Raw genomic sequence first — 17,822 nt, forward strand, 5'->3', positions numbered from 1 at the left:
CGAAGAGAGGCTGGCACCACGACCCATGGCCAGAAGAACAACACCATCACGAACAGACAGACGAAGGCGCAAGGCATGGTAGTTGCGAAGGGGATCTGATGTCCGGCCCTTGGTCCTGTCCGGCCAACCCCATTGAACAAAACCGATCACCTGACGCAGGACCGGGTCCTGCGCAGTAGGCGACGCTACCTGTGAACCTGTAAGTGGAAAACCCTCGACCGCACGACGTTCTTCCTCATCAATGGGGGAACAGAGTAGTTCATCACGATCGAAAATCAGGTCGGGGCCCATTGGCAATCGCGACAATGCGTCAGCGTTGGCGTGCTGGGCCGTGGGGCGATAGTGAATCTCATAGTGTAAACGAGACAAGTATAAGGCCCAATGTTGCAGGCGGTGAGCTGCCTTATCCGGAAGCGACGCCAGTGGGCTGAACAGAGAGACCAGCGGCTTGTGGTCGGTGATGAGGTGAAACTTAGAACCATACAAAAAAACGCTGAACTTTTTGAGAGCATAAATGATAGCGAGCGCCTCCTTTTCGATTTGAGAGTAACGCCGTTGCGCATCGTTGAGGGTCTTGGAAGCATAGGCGATGGGTCGTTCCGACCCATCCTCATACCGATGGGTGAGAACAGCCCTTAGGCCATACAGTGACGCGTCAGTCGCCAGAACCAAGTGCTGACCCAGACGGAATGTGGCAAGACAAGGCGCCGACTGCAAATGAGCCTTCAGGTGGACAAAAGCCTGCTCACACTCGCCGGAGCAACAGAAAGGGACGTTTTTGCGTAACAGCTGATGCAGAGGATGAGCTACCGCCGCTGCGGATGGAATGAATTTGTGATAATAAACAATCTTGCCTAGAAACGCCTGAAGTTCTTTGACTGTAGACGGCCGGCATAGAGCGTTAATGGCCACAACGTGCTGACGTAGAGGACGTATACCCTCACGGGACAAGTGGAAACCCAGATACACAATGGAGGGTTGGAAGAACTGTGACTTGGCCAGATTGCACCTCAACTCAGCCGAATGCAAAACCCGAAACAGTGAACGCAAATTGCGAAGGTGCTCCTCAGTGGAGGCCCCCGTGACAACAATGCCATCCAGATAGTTTATGCAGCCGGGAACGGAAGCCGTGAGCTGTTCCAAAAACCGCTGAAAAATGGCCGGCGCGCTAGCGACGCCAAATGGTAACCGCTGGTACTGAAACAACCCACAAGGAGTGTTGATGACGAGAAATTCCTTGGAAGAAGCATCCAACGGCAACTGATAGTACGCCTCCGATAAGTCAAGTTTGGAAAAGAACTGGCCCCCAGCGAGCTTGGTAAATAACTCCTCAGGATGGGGAATAGGATAAGTGTCAATGAGGCTCTGAGTGTTGACAGTGGCTTTAAAATCACCACACAATCGCAGACTCCCGTTTGGTTTAGAAACCACTACGATTGGCGATGCCCATTCGCTGGAGGTAACAGGAAGGAGAATCCCTGAAGCTGTTATCCTGTCTATCTCAGCCTTGACAGGTGCACGCAATGCCACCGGAATAGGGTGCGCCCGGAAAAACTTAGGGGGAGCTGTAGGTTTAAGAGTAATGTGGGCTTCAAAATCCTTGGCACGACCCAGACCAGCAGAGAACACGGACGAAAATTCAGAACACAATCCATCCAGCTGTTGATACGGAATATCCTCAGATATGAGGTGCACATCATCGATGGAGAACCCGAACAACTGGAAAGCATCATAACCGAACAGGTTTTCAGTGCCCGCATGATCCACCACATAAAACGTGAGCGGCCTAACAACAGACTTGTAGGCAGTGGAAGCATCAAACTGGCCCATGATAGGAATTTTCTGTTTATTATAAGTTCTCAGATTTCGTGTAACTGGAGACAAGGGAGGGGAGCCCAACTCCAAATACATGCGAGAATTAATGAGAGTTACTGCAGAGCCAGTGTCCACTTGCATGCAAATGTCTTTATCCAGAACACGAACAATAACCAACAACTTATTTGTTTGAGAAAGCACACAGTTAACAACCATGTCCGATGCCTCGTCCTCGTCGACAGGAACTTTAGGGGACTGACACACAGAAGCAATGTGGCCTTTTTTCCTACATGAATTAGGAACGAACCTGCTTCTGTGGTTGCTGTTGTCGCTGCGAGCGTTGCGGCCCAACGCGATGTTGTTTACACGAGTGAACTGCCGCCACATCTTCGTTCTCCTGTGAAAGAGGCAAATTGTCCGTGTCGAAAGTTGACTGTACAGTGCCTACATCACACCACGCGTCTATTTGCGCGCCAGCAGCGTGAGACACTTCAAAGGATTGAGCGATGCTTAGAACTTCCGACAACGATGGGTTTGGCAGTTGTAGGGCACGTTGCCGGACTTCTTTATCAGGAGCAAGCCATAGAATAGCATCCCTAACCATTGAATCAGCATAAGACTCATGATGAGTGTCCATGATAAACTGACATTTCCTACTCAGACCATGTAGTTCCGCCGCCCAAGCCCGGTAAGATTGATGGGGCTGTTTACGACACCAGCAGAACGCCATGCGGGTGGCAACGACGTGGGTGTTTTTTCGGTAATAGTTAGACAATAAGTCACACATTTCTTGGAAGGACAGAGAGGCAGGTTCCCGCAGAGGGGCTAACTGAGATAGCAGCTGATAGATCCGTGGGGAAATCCAAGATAGAAATAACAACTTACACATAGGAGTGTCGACAACGCTGAAAGCCAAGAAGTGTTGCTGCAAACGCTTCTCATAATCCTCCCAATCTTCAGCGGCCTCGTCGTAAGGAGGGAATGGAGGCGGAGAAGAGGAATACAGACGATGAGTAAGCGACGTCGACAACGCCTGAATAGCAGCCATCAGCTGTGTTTGTTGTGCCTGTATAGCAGTCGTCAGCTGTGTTTGTTGTTCAGTGAGCGCTTGCATAAGCTGTTTCATGTCTGCCCCGTCACGAACACACAAATCCACAACACAGTGAAAATATCTGACCTCGTCACCAAAAAGTGTTATAGCCTTTAATCACCAATAATTGCGTGGATACTTAGAAACAATAGCTCGTTACGTGATAACAACTCAGTATCTCTTATTCGACTGCCGTGCCGTGACATGTGGCCGGCGCCGTTCATAGCTAGGTGGCGCTCCCGCGCTCAGCCGAGTTGCAGAGCGCCTCTATCGCCGTTTGCACGTACTGTCGTGGCGGCACTGTTAAATGTCGTGGCACTGTCACAACATAGACATTTGCCAGATACACTGTTTAAACCATGTAATTAGAAACTTCCATTATTGTCCAGTATGAGGAAAATAAAAGTGTAAGTTTCTAAGGGTTCATTTTTTATTTCATTTCCAAATCAACAATTTACCACACTCCACTGTATAGAAATGTATGATACTAAAGTGATACATTGTAGTATATTATTGTATTTCTATAAAAAATTTATTGTAGCTTTCTTTGTAAATAATGTTAAAGGTAAAAAAATCACTTTCAATGAGTATATTAACAAAACTTTTAACTTTCAATTATCAACTTAAGAAGCCCTTTGAAACTTTGTCCCCTTACTCTGATGTAAACAATGAAATGTTTAGAAAAGTGAAAGATACAATTTTAATAGTATCTACAAAAGTAGTGAAAATGTGAACTGTCTCATGAGTGTAATTTGTATTTTGGTGTGATATTTAAAAACTTCCTTTCTTCAAAAAGTTATTTTTTGTGTATTTACAGACTGTTGAATAAACATTCCTGAAGTATATTATTTTCCCTTTTTTCTTGATAGGGAGCTATGATTCACTCTCCCTGCACACAAAATCAGATCTTGATATGCGAGTATTCCCAGTTTTTATTTATGAATTGTGTTATTCATGCCAGCTAAACAATGAGACACACATGGTGAGTGACGTTGGGAAACATCGCAACTATGACAGTAAGCAGGAACAACGGAGTGTATCTGTTGGCTGACAGGTGGCAGTATGTGACTTGCAATTTTGTTGTTTTTGTTGTTGTGGTCTTCAGTTCAGAGACTGGTTCGATGCAACTCTCCATGCTACTCTATCCTGTGCAAGCTTCTTCATCTCTGAGTAACTACTGCAACCTACATCCTTCTGAATCTGCTTAGTGTATTCGTGCCTTGTTTTCCATCTACAATCTTTACCTTCTACATTTCCCTCCAATACTAAAATGATGATCTCTTGATGCCTCAGAATGTGTCCGACCAACTGATCCCTTCTTCTAGTCAAGTTGTGCCACAAATTCCTCTTCTCCCCAACTCTGTTCAGTACCACCTCATTAGTTACGTGATCTACCCATCTACTCTTCAGCATTCTTCTGTAACACCTCATTTCGAATGCTTCTGTACTCTTCTTGTCCAAACTATTTATGATCCATGTTTCACTTCCATATATGGCTACACTCCATGCAAATACTTTCAGAAAAGACTTCCTGACACTTAAATCTATGCCCGATGATAACAAATTTCTCTTCAGAAATGCTTTCCTTGCCATTGTCAGTCCACATTTTATATCCTCTCTATTTCAACCATCACCGGTTATTTTGCGCCCCAAATAGAAAAACTCATCTACTACATTAAGTGTCTCATTTCCTAATTTAATTCCCTCAGCATCACCTGCTTTAATTCGACTACATTCCATTATCCTCATTTTTCTTTTTTTGATGTTCATCATATGGGCAATGGCCTTGCAGCAGTGGATACAACGGTTCCCGCGAGATCGCCGAAGTTAAGCGCTGTGGGGCGTGGTCAGCACTTGGATGGGTGACCATCCAGGCCGCCATGTGTGGTTGCCATTTTTCGGGGTGCACTCAGCCTCGTGATGCCAACTGAGGAGCTACTCGACTGAATAGTAGCGGCTTCGGTCAAGAATACCATCATAACGACCGGGAGAGTGGTGTGCTGACCACACGCCCCTCCTATCCGCATCCTCCTCTGAGGATGACACGGCGGTCGGATGGTCCCGGTAGGCCACTCGTGACCTGAAGACGGAGTGCTAAGGGATGTTCATCATATGTCCTTTCAAGACACTGTCCATTCCGTTCAACTGCTCTTCCAGGTCCTTTGCTGTCTCTGACAGAATTGCAATGTCATTGGCAAACCTCAAAGTTTTTATTTCTTCTCCATGTATTTTAATTCCTACTCCAAAATTTTCTTTCGTTTCTCTGCTTGCTCAGTATACAGATTGAATAACATATCAGTTAGGCTAAAACCCTGTCTCACTCCCTTCTCAACCACTGCTTCCCTTTTGTGCCCCTTGACTCTTATAACTGCCATCTGGTTTCTGTACAAATGCTAGAAACATAGGTTTGTCTTTCCTTAATCTATCTTCTAAGATAAGTCTTAGGGTCAGTATTGCCTCATGTGTACCAACATTTCTACAGAATCCAAAATGATCTTCCCCGAGGTCGGCTTCTACCAGTTTTTCCATTTGTCTGTAAAGAATTCATATTAGTATTTTGCAGCCGTGACTGATTAATTAAACTCATAGTTCAGTAAGTTTCACAACTGTCAGCACTTTCTTTCTTTGGGATTGGAATTATTATACTCTTCTTTAAGTCTGATGGTATTTCGCCTGTCTCATACATCTTGCTCACCAAAAGGTAGAGTTTTGTCAGGGCTGGCTCTGCCAAGTTTATCAGTAGTTCTAATGGAATGTTGTCTACTCCTGGGGCCTTGTTTCGACTTAGATCTTACAGTGCTCTGTCAAACTCTTCACGTAATATCACATCTCCCATTTCATCTTCATCTACATCCTCTTCCATTTTCATAATATTGCCCTCAACTATATCGCCCTTGTATACACCCTCTGTATACTCCTTCCACCTTTCTGCCTTCCCTTCTTTGCTTAGCACTGGTTTTCCATCTGAGCTTTTGAGATTCATACAATTGGTTCTCTTCTCTCCAAAGATCTCTTTAATTTTCCTGTAGGCAGTATCTATCTTAACCCTGGTGATATGTGCCTCTGCATCCTTACATTTTGTGCTCTAGCCATCCCTGCTTATCTATTTTGCACTTCCTGTCGATCTCATTTTTGAGACATTTGTATTGCTTTTTGCCCGCTTTATTACAACTGCATTTTTATATTGCAATGTTAAGCAGTCATAAAATTTGATACAAAGGGCAGTGTCTGTCTGAAATTTGGTCTTTGAAAGAAATAAGACTATACACAGTATTGGACTTCTTCTGTGAGCATTTGGGTTGAGAATTGTTGTTAATAAAGGATGGAGGAGAAATCTTAATTGTAAAATATATCTTGTTTATTAATATTCACTTTGACTGTTGTGAAGAAAAAATATAAGATCTATTGGAACAGAAATCAAACAGCCTTCTGATATATAATGTTTGCTACACTGAGTGTAAAATGAAGTAAGATGTGTCATGACCCTATCGCCAGAAATATCATATGTATCCCAATATGAAGACATCCATCTTACTCACAATGGATTAAAAATCTTTCTTTAATATTACACGATAATCTACTGAACACAATGCTTAATTATTTGTTCTGTGGGGCTTGATACTCCAGTATAGCTGCCTATGTGTAGTGGCAGCGTACACATTTATAGATATTACTATTAATAAAAAACTGTACCTCTGGCCTGATATGAATTGGAAAATATTACAAGACGCCGTTTTCAGTTTATTGAGATTATTCTTTTTAATACTTTTAGCATTAAGTTACTGTTAAAAGAACTTATATGATTTTTGTTATCAGTGGTGTCACTACAATAATGAGCCTACACAAAATGGCCAGGGCAACATTTAATTATTACGTAACTGAATCATATGCGGAAAAGGTACCCGCTACTGACAAAAAACACATATTACCGTAATTAATTTCATATATATTGAACAAAATGCTATTATTAGTACAGATAATTTTATCAGTTACAGAATGTGAACAATAAGCGTCCGTCAGCTAGAACATCAGAACCGATAAGACAGTGAAACAAAAAAATACACTCATTCTTCTTCTACAAAAAGGACAAAGATCATAATACAAAGTGCTATTCTGAGAGCGCAGATCACACTTCCATTGTTGAGTATCGATAACTCATTTATACTCTTTTTTACTGGAGGCTATGCTGTAAAAGTGCACTGGAATGCCATTTGCATAGCTACATACAGTCTTGTAAATGGCATTCCATGATAGTATATTCCCGTTTATTATTGGTGTTCATCCAAACAGGTGACTGCAGACGTATTTGATGTAATAACGGTATTAATACATTCTTAGTTTATCTGCGTCCCAACAGATGACTACAGACACATGTAATTTCAATAGTTATGATGATACAGGTGCTTTATTGTAATTCTTGCACATGGATGATTTTACTCTGAAGTTGAGTACAGACTTTTTTATTACTTCTCCTCAGACTATGTTTTGTGCTCCCCCATTTGGGTGAAAGCCGCTGGGAAACCGAGGGAAAACCAGGGTAGAGCTATAAAGATTGTCCTCTTATTCAACACTTAAATACATAAATACAGAGGTAGTTAATTTCAATTCAGTTCATTGTAGAGGTTTTTATAAAATTTAGAATGTTCATTATTAATTTTCTTTCGCGGTAAGCTGGTGAATTGATGAGTTTCGCGGTAAGCTGGTGAATTGATGAGGGAGAGGGCACCGGATTTCTCTCCCATCAGCGCGTACTGCAGGTTGTGACATCACTGAAGCGAGCAATCAGTTGACGCTCAACAGCGACTAGCTGCACACAACCGCATACCGGATGTGGGTCATCTTCTACCCTCCTTGCATTTGTTCTCCAACACCTCCATAGCAAAATTTCGTGAAATTCATGAACTGCATCAGCATCAGTTCATTATAAATAAATAGATTTTCATTCCTGCAGATGGGAAAAAAACACATGATTATTAGTCCAGCTTTTTATGCTTCACCCAGTACCAGCTTATGTCATTTTGTGTATGAAGTAATTGTCCACTTGTTAATATGTACAAAGTCCACTGTATGACACTGTTCAAGTACAGTTCGTGACGCTCTTGCTGCAGCTTATATTTCAGTTTCTTATTGCTGTATGACACTGTTCAAATTCACCGTCTGTCACACATTAATGTTTGCTTCATACAGTTGCTGTGTCCCAGAGTAGCCTGTTTACACAGTCTCACTACTTCTGTCATGCACCACACTGCCTATAATGTCACGAATAGGTATCTCCAGACACACTTGCACAGATCAACTGTTCTGTTCTCTTGCACGGGCAGATTCCCATTGTTGACTTATTTCACTCTGATCATTGATTTCCTGACATCTGTTTCGATCAGCTGTGCTTCGACTGTATTAAATAATGCCCTTGGCTGAAACACACGTATTAGTTCGCCACGGTCTGTAAGCTATTCACTACATTTAACCTTAATACACTATAATAAAACCAACATCTCTGGTGTTGTACCGTTTAGACTGTTTCATGAACACTATTTATTACACTATATTCCCATGACTAATGTTACGTTTGTTCACACTGAATCCAGTTTATTGACACAATGTTCATTCGGGTCTATGCACATACAGTCACTGTTCCTCACAGTTTCTTGTGGCACATTAAATTGTTCATGAAAACTTTAACATTTTATTTACATGACAAAATACACAATGTGTTCATATGCACATTATAGCTCATTACAATGCATATTAAGTATTGGTAGTGTTAGTACCTTCCTGCTGCATGTGCTTGGCCATTTAGACCATTTTTTGGACTTTTCGACACTGGTCTTTTTTATACAACAACTCAGTTTGTCACATATTAAGATACATATAAATATATAAATGCTGAATACAGGACACCTGAATATGTCTCTGCTTCTGTGATATTTTTTAAAATCACTGTACTTGACAGTCCAGTTCACTCAAAATGTGAACGTACCTTAATGACAACCGAGCGAGGTGGCGCAGTTGCTAGCACACTGAACTCGCACTCGGGAGGGCGACGGTTCAGTCCCACTTCCAGCCATCCTGATTTAGGTTTTCCGTGATTTCCCTAAGTCGCTCCAAGCAAATGCTGGGATGGTTCCTTTGAAAGGGCATGGCCGACTTCCATCCCTGTCCTTCCCTAATCCGATGAGACTGATGACCTCGCTGACTGGTCTCCTCCCCCAAACAACTCAACCCTTAATGACATTCTATCTTCATGAATTTGGTAGATGAAACTACCTCTACTTATTGATCTTAACCCTTTCAGACCCGAAATATTTCTGGAAGAAGAAAAATTTTTATTTATGTGGTAGTGGTCTTAGGTGATTTTTTAATGATTTTAGGAGCAAGATGTATACAAAAATATGTACCCATTTCCAAAACGTACTTTGTTCACTTGGCTTCACTTTAAGGACTAAAATAACTAATTATGAAATATTCTCTATTGTAATAATTAGTAAAATGCTCATTCAATAATTTCCATGTAAAACAACAACAACAATATTCAATTATACACTGGAATATAGCGAACCATATATTCTGGTGGTCACGAGTTGCTGCGCTCTGGTACATTGACTTGCTGATATTTTTATAGTGATGCCCAACGGTTGGCAGCATTTGCGCGTGATGAAAAGGTTGAACATTTACAAGTGTGTAGCTCAGGTTTGCTTAGGGAACAAGTACTTTTGTTGCAGCTAACAGACGGTAAAAGTTAATGTACACAATTGCAGCCAGAGGGTCTGAAAGGGTTAAATTCTTTTTCATTCAGTTGATTCATGGCTTGTACTATTAGGTGTACTGTTAATAGTCATGACCAATTAACTAGTCTCTTTAAAATTCTAGATATACCATTGCATTTGTCATTACATATTTCTAACAAATTCTATCATGACGTTAAGTGCATGGAACTTTTACTACATACCAGGATAAAACTTTCATCTTGATTACACATAAATTGAAAATTCATACATGAAAAGAAATATTATCAAGCCTAAACCTACATCTATTACATGCATATATATTATTCCTAATTTTTTTTCAAATCCTTATATGGGTGTAAATCCACTGGTTTCTTATTCTCAGGATTAATTAGAAAATAACTACAGCCATAAGGTATTTTTTCACTATCTTTTGTGACCACTAGTAATGGGCTGCTATACGGTGACACTGACGGCTCAATTATTCCCCATTCTAGCATATTATGTATCTCTAGTTTCACTACCTCCTTCATCGACCATGGAACAGAGTAAGCAGTGTTACAAAATGTCTTGTGTGGTATCACATCAGTATTATATGTATAACCTCTGATGGCCCCTGCTCTCTCAGAGAATACTTCTATATGTTCCTTCAATAACGGAGATAATTGTAATTGCTGTTCTGGTGTCAGATGTGTGGATTCCTCTACTTTATCTTCTATTGTGCAGACAGGGCTTTGGTACTAAACATTCTCTCCACTGTGATGGCTGCAATCTCGCCCCCCAAAATACTGCTGCATATGCAGTATTTTTGGCAGGCTACACTTCACTTTAACATTCTGACAATACTTGGCATGTATAGCTTTAGTGCACAGAAATTCCAGTTGCACTCTTGCTGCTCCAGTCTCCAGACTGCAAATACCATGAGAGAGGTCCATATAGACATTCCTTTCCCTCAAAAACTCCCAACCCAGAATAAAGGTGACTCCCAATCCCTTTACAACCAGGAACGTGCAGTTGAATGCTCTATTTCCCATAAATACGTCCACCTGTACCTGGCTCTTTGTGGCACCCGACACTTTGCAATTCTGAACTGGCAGCACTGGCACTTTATGCAATTGGCACATTTTCCTATAGAAATCATAACTCATCACATTAACTGTAGTTCCTGTATCAGTCATGATATTGACAGGTATACTAAGAACTTTAGCCTGAACCACAGCCTGTACCAACTCACTGTCTACTGGTTACATCTCTTATCCTCTGATAAAAGTTCCTCCTTCATTCCAACACCATCGTTATATCTTAACATATTGACTACATCATGTTTCTCCCTCTGTCCCACAGCTGACAACAGAGAGCTAATTGTGGCCGTCTTTAGTTTGCCGAATCAGTTGATGTAGGACGATTGTCGTTCGTCATATCAACTATTCTCTCACTTTGATTCTGATTCTGCCAAGCTGGGTTGTTTGAAGTACCTGGTTGCCCATGTTCGTTTCTATTATTGTTATTGTTAGGATATCTCTCTGTATTATTCTGACTATCCTGTTTCAGATACCATGGCATTGCAAATCTATTCTTCCCTTGTGGCCCTGCGTCTGGCATTGGCTGTTTATTGCCACCTCCTGGGCCAAACCTTTCCTCATACCTTCGTTCCCTCCTGTATTGAGGTGAACTGTTTCCCCAAGACTGTCTATTGTTGTTACCTTTGTCATCATTTGGATGACTATTAAATGACTGGTTTTCGTTCATAGGTTTACCATTGTGTTTTTGCCCATTAGAACAGTTATTTAAATTCTTGTCTGGTACATGGTTTAGTTTTTCTCTTATATTTGGTGGAAGTCTGGTTTTTAATAGCCTGATCACATCACGATTTGAAAGTGGTTTGTCCCAATGTCACGTTTTGTTAATATATTTTTTGAAATACTTCCTTAGGCTTCCTTGTTTAGGACTATGTGCCTCTGGACTGTACACTTCTTTTCTAAGTCTTTCCTGAATACAAGGTGACCAGTATTTATTTAGAAATGCCTTCTGAAATTGTTCACAGGTGTAGCTGTTTTCAGTTGCACCTGTCGCCCATAGAGCAGCATCTCCTACTATGTGCGAAACAATAAACTGTATCTTTTGTTTCTCGTTCCATGCTCTGGGCAGTATGTTTCGAAAACTCTTTATAATTACAACCAAGTGAATATTTTTCTTGTCTATGGAGAAGGTCTGAAACTGGCGGCGGTTAATTAAACTCTCCTCCATCATTATTGATGGTACAGTGGGCACAGCCCCCACACTATTCAACATTCCACTGTTGGGACTACTCGTTCTTGCCTGCACCCCACAAATTGTACTATACGTGGCAGAGAATAATGGATTTTCGGGTGCAACATGTGAAGCAGGTACATAATTGTCCTCCATTCTCATGTTACTCACTCTTCCCTGTTCTGTATGATTTACCTGACCAGTCGAGTGAACTGCACGAATTGTACGTGTCATTTCTGTCTGTCTTTTATTGCCTATTTGTTTCAATTCTGTATTCTTTCCCCATTTCCTATCTCTCTATTTTCTACCCTCTTAGTTATGTTTTCAATATCTTCCTTCATGCTATTCTGCTCTATTTGCAGATTTTGTACATCTGTGGTTAAACTAGCTACCAAATTTGGCAATTCCTGGTACGCTTGTTTCAAACTGGCTATGTCTGCTTTCATGACATCTAAACATTTAAGCTGTTCATCTATTCTGTTTTCCCTCTCTTTTTCCTTTCTTCTCTCACTTTCTCTTTCCTCCTGCTGTCTCTCCCTTTCTAACTGCATTCTCTCTCTCTCTCTCTCTCTCCTCCTGCTGTCTCTCCCTTTTTAACTGCATTCTCTCTCTCTCTCTCTCTCTCTCTCTCTCTCTCTCTCTCTCTCTCTCTCTCTCTCCTGCTGTCTCTCCCTTTCTAACTGTATTCTTTCCCTCTCTCTATCTCTCTCCTCCTGTTGCTTTTGGAACTGATCTAACTTCATCAAAATTGCAGTCATGGTGTCGTAACCAGGCGCGGCGCATGTAACTGTTTGCTTAGTTGCGGGCGCAGTTGTTTCACCCGCAACAGTTAGCAACATGCTGCTGTCAACGCTACGCTCGATTTCTGCTCACTGATGTGCAGTTTCTATTTCATGATCTGTAATATTTTCTCATATATTTCTATTGGATGTAGATCCCATGGGGATTTCCTCCAATTCGTTATCACTACCCTCTCGTGAATCTGCTTCTATATCAACTTCTCTCCTAGTCTTGCTACGTAATCTCATGCACTCTGAACGAGGAATTATTCTATCACAATTATTTTCACACAGCAATCACCACAAAAATAATAATACAATATAAAAGTTCTAATTCTCCTCAAATTTAGAGCAAATATAAATTTTCTTGTGTTTGAATTACTATTTGCAAAACACTACCGCACGGTACGAACCATGAATATTGGCAAACTACATGACACATGAAAGCAAGAGATACTTTCAGAAGCCCTTACCTTCATTTTTATTGTCATCTTTATTCAAATCTGTTGTGGGTTACAGGTCTCCTGTTCCTCTTTAAATCGAAAATAATATTACTCATACACGTGAAACAGATTACATATACAAGCATTAATTTTCTTACAGTAATAATATTTTCTTCCCACATACATAAATTTTCTGGAACATCAAGCACCACGTTGGGCACCAGTTACTGCGTAATTTTTAAAATGAATTAAAATTGAATACTGCTTCATATAACAATAACTGTGCTGTTATTCCTATAGTATGAAATGTTTGTTTAAAGCCATGGCTAATTTTTCTCATGGCGCTATCGCCAGAATATCATATGTATCCCAATATGAAGACATCGATCTTACTCACAATGGACTAAAAATCTTTCTTTAATATTACACGATAATCCACTAAACACAATGCTTAATTATTTGTTCTGTGGGGCTTGATACTCCAGGATAGCTGCCTATGTGTAGTGGCAGCGTACACATTTATAGATTTTACTGTTGTTGTTGTTGTTGTTGTTGTTGTGGTCTTCAGTCCTGAGACTGGTTTGATGCAGCTCTCCATGCTACTCTATCCTATGCAAGCTTCTTCATCCCCCAGTACCTACTGCAGCCTACATCCTTCTAAATCTGCTTAGTGTATTCATCTCTTGGTCTCCCTCTACGATTTTTACCCTCCACGCTGTCCTCCAATACTAAATTGGTGATCCCTCAATGTCTCAGAACATGTCCTACCAACCGATCCCTTCTTCTAGTCAAGTTGTGCCACAAGCTCCTCTTCTCTCCAATTCTATTCAATACCTCCTCATTAGTTATGTGATCTACCCATCTAATCTTCAGCATTCTTCTGTAGCACCACATTTCGAAAGCTTCTATTCTCTTCTTGTCCAAACTAGTTATTGTCCACGTTTCACTTCCATACATGGCTACACTCCGTACAAATACTTTCAGAAACGACTTCCTGACACTTAAATCTATACTCGACGTTAACAAATTTCTCTTCTTCAGAAACGATTTCCTTGTCATTGCCAGTCTACATTTTATACCCTCTCTACTTCGACCATCATCAGTTATTTTACTCCCTAAATAGCAAAACTCCTTTACTACTTTAAGTGTCTCATTTCCTAATCTAATTCCCTCAGCATCACCCGATTTAATTTTACTACATTCCATTATCCTCGTTTTGCTTTTGTTGATGTTCAGCTTATATCCTCCTTTCAAGACACTGTCCATTCCATTCAACTGCTCTTCCAAGTCCTTTGCTGTCTCTGACAGAATTACAATGTCATCGGCAAACCTCAACATTTTTATTTCTTCTCAATGGACTTTAATACCTACTCGGAACTTTTCTTTTGCCTCCTTTACTGCTTGCTCAATATACAGATTGAATAACATCGGAAACACGGAAACAGGCTACAACCCTGTCTCACTCCCTTCCCAACCGCTGCTTCCCTTTCATGCCCCTCGACTCTTATAACTGCCATCTGGTTTCTGTACAAATTGTAAATAGCCTTTCGCTCCCTGTATTTTACCCCTGCCACCTTCAGAATTTGAAAGAGAGTATTCCAGTTAACATTGTCAAAAGCTTTCTCTAAGTCTACAAATGCTAGATTACTATTAATAAAAAACTGTACCTCTGGCCTGATATGAATTGGAAAATATTACAAGACGCCGTTTTCATTTTATTGAGATTATTCTTTTTAATACTTTTAGCATTAAGTGACTGTTAAAAGAACTTATATGATTTTTGTTATCAGTGGTGTCGCTACAATAATGAGCCTACACAAAATGGCCAGGGCAACATTTAATTATTACGTAACTGAATCATATGCGGGTAAGGTACCCGCTACTGACAAAAAACACATATTACCATAATTAATTTCATATATATTGAACAAAATGCTATTATTACTACAGATAATTGTATCAGTTACAGACCGTGAACAATAAGCGTTCGTCAACTAGAACATCAGGATCAATAAGACAGAGAAACAAAAAAATACGCTCATTCTTTTTCTACGAAAAGGACAAAGATCACAATACAAATTGCTATTCTGAGAGCGCAGATCACACTTCCATTGTTGAGTATTGATAACTTATTTATACTCTCTCTCTTTTTTTTTTTTTTTTAACCAGAGGCTATGCTATATCATTCACATCAGCTTTATTAACCACATTGGTGGTAAAAGATATATACCATTGCAAAAAAGGTATTTCATTTTAAATGCTTAAATAGAGCTGAAATTCACTGTATGTTTTTACTATATTATTGCACGTGACGCTCTGGCATGGAGCCAAGGATCTAATCTAAAACTGGAAACTTTTGTCTTGCAGACTTAATAAATATTTTTACTGCCAGTGACATACAATAGATGACAGTTTTATAATACTAAATTGGCACTGCTGTTTGTGATTGTTCAGCATCCGTTGAGATGTTCTTAAATCAACATATTTTCAATAAAATGACACTTCTGTTTCATGCATATTATTTCGTGTTAATTCCATGTTTTTCCTTCTCGGTCTAGATCACTTAACACTCGTGAAGCTTAAACTGGTCCTTGTAAACATCATTGTAAGTACTTGGCAACATAAATAATTTTTTGTGTGGATGACTACAGCAGCTAATAACACAGTTCAACATTGGTTATGATATTGCCTGCTTCACACGTAGTGGTTGAAGTAAATCTTTCTAGCTTTTGATGCATGGAATTTCACAGATATTGGAACCAAACAGATGAACACAAGCATGGAGATCCTTGTCGACAGTATATAACTAAACTCTCGCTCGTTGGTGTTAATCATCATCCCTCAAGGGAGTGATGAAACACTTACGTCTTCTTTACTCTGCCACCTACAGCAGACTGTTAACATTCTCATAAGCCAAAATAATAGTATTCTGTTACAATATGAAGAATGGTGATCAAGGGAGGAAGAACTTGTAGGACAAGATCATGGTGAACTGTCTTCCAGGAGTGCTATTTCTGCAAGGTTTGCAGAAGAGTTTCTGTGAAGTTTGGAAGGTAGGAGACGTGGTACTGGCAGAATCGAAGCTGTGAGGACACGTCGTGAGTCGTGCTTGGGTAGCTCAGTTGGTAGAGCGCATGCCCGCGAAAGGCAAAGGTCCCGAGTTCGAGTCTTGGTCCTGCACAGTGTTTTAATCTGTAGGGAAATTTCATATCAGCGCACACTCCACTGCAGAGAGAAAATCTCATTCTGGATAATCAGAAATACTAGAATGGCAATGGATGACCTAAAGGAAGCCATGTCAAAAAAATCAAGATAAGATTGAGTGGAATATCCAGGATGGAATAAAAACAATGTTATGAAAAGGAAGGATTGCTACTCACAATATAGCGGAGATGTTGAGTCATAGACAGGCACAACAAAAAGACTTCTAAACAAGTAAGCTTTCGATCAAAAGGACTGCTTCGAAGTAGACAAAACACACACACACACACACACACACACACACACACACACACACACACACACACACACACACAGCCACAACCACAATCACAGTATCTGGCTCTCAAGGCCAGACTGTGTGCATACGTACGCATTGTCTACTTCAGAGATAGGTCTTTGGCCAAAAGCTTACTTGTTTAGGAGTCTTTTTGTTGTGCCTGTCTGCAAATCAGCATCTCCACTAAGTGGTGAGTAGCAATCTGTCCTTTTTTAAAAAAATTGTCAAGATAAGATGCAAGATTCCCTGAGTGACTAAGTTAACACAGCTAAAAAGATAAACAGGACATAGTTTATAACTGAAATGTTATTTAAATGCCATGTATTGTCAGCTGCTTTATTCACATTGTCATAGACAAAACCCTTTTAAACAGCAGCTGTTAAATAATATTTTTGGAAAGAATGCTATTTCTGTCATAATGGAGGTTACTCTCTGATCGATATTCTCTTTAAAATTGTTTATTTGGTGGTATAATCATACAGAATTTCAAGAGAAATTGCCAGTTGCTGTGTTCTTCAGCTAGCTGGAGATGTCCAGTATGAAAACAGCGAAACACTGAGAGAACCACATTTTCAATCCACATTGTAAATGTAGGTGCACCTTATTCCACAAATATTTTTAATATTCGCTACTGCTCTCCCATTTTGCATCAGATTTGAATAAGAAAATACAAAAAAAGACAACGTGGGGAAAAAACCACAACATGCTGTCATGCTGACAGCAATTTTTGACATGATGACACCAACTTTTTAGGAGGAGGTAGAAAAAGATGAAAGTAAACTTTGAGTGAAGGCTCTTCTAGTTGCATTTATACAGATATAACAGTTATACAACTGAATTGTTAACTAACAGCAACGGAGTGAGATCTGTTTGGATTATATTGGTATTTTACATTTAATGTGTACAGTATCCTTATTGTTGCAGTTGTAATGGCTAATACAGATACTTACCTTTTTATCAATATATTCTTTGTAGAACATTAATATTTAATGTGATTGTTTGATATTTTGTTTAGGATTTGAAACCAAACAATCTCCTTGTGAACAGTAAGGGAGTTCTCAAGATAGGAGATTTTGGTCTCGCAAAGTTTTTTGGGTCGCCAAATCGAATGTACACGCATCAAGTGGTGACCAGATGGTACAGGTAAGTACCACAGGAATAGTGATATTCATATATAATGTTTAATAATATCATATACATAGTGAGTTAGGAGGAAAGGTA

The 17,822-nt window shown here is 40.1% G+C and overlaps 1 protein-coding gene across 2 annotated transcripts in view; it reads left to right on the forward strand.

Moving 5' to 3' along the window:
* Positions 1–17,822, forward strand: part of LOC124805230 (cyclin-dependent kinase 7) — an 84,238-nt gene that overhangs the window by 24,027 nt on the left and 42,389 nt on the right. For both annotated transcript variants that reach the window (XM_047265732.1, XM_047265733.1), the window contains exon 5: positions 17,617–17,744. In XM_047265732.1, coding sequence (XP_047121688.1) covers positions 17,617–17,744 — 128 coding nt within the window. The remainder of the gene's footprint in view (positions 1–17,616; positions 17,745–17,822) is intronic.

This window comes from Schistocerca piceifrons, chromosome 7 (genome assembly GCF_021461385.2).
Source record: "Schistocerca piceifrons isolate TAMUIC-IGC-003096 chromosome 7, iqSchPice1.1, whole genome shotgun sequence".
NCBI lineage: Eukaryota > Metazoa > Arthropoda > Insecta > Orthoptera > Acrididae > Schistocerca > Schistocerca piceifrons.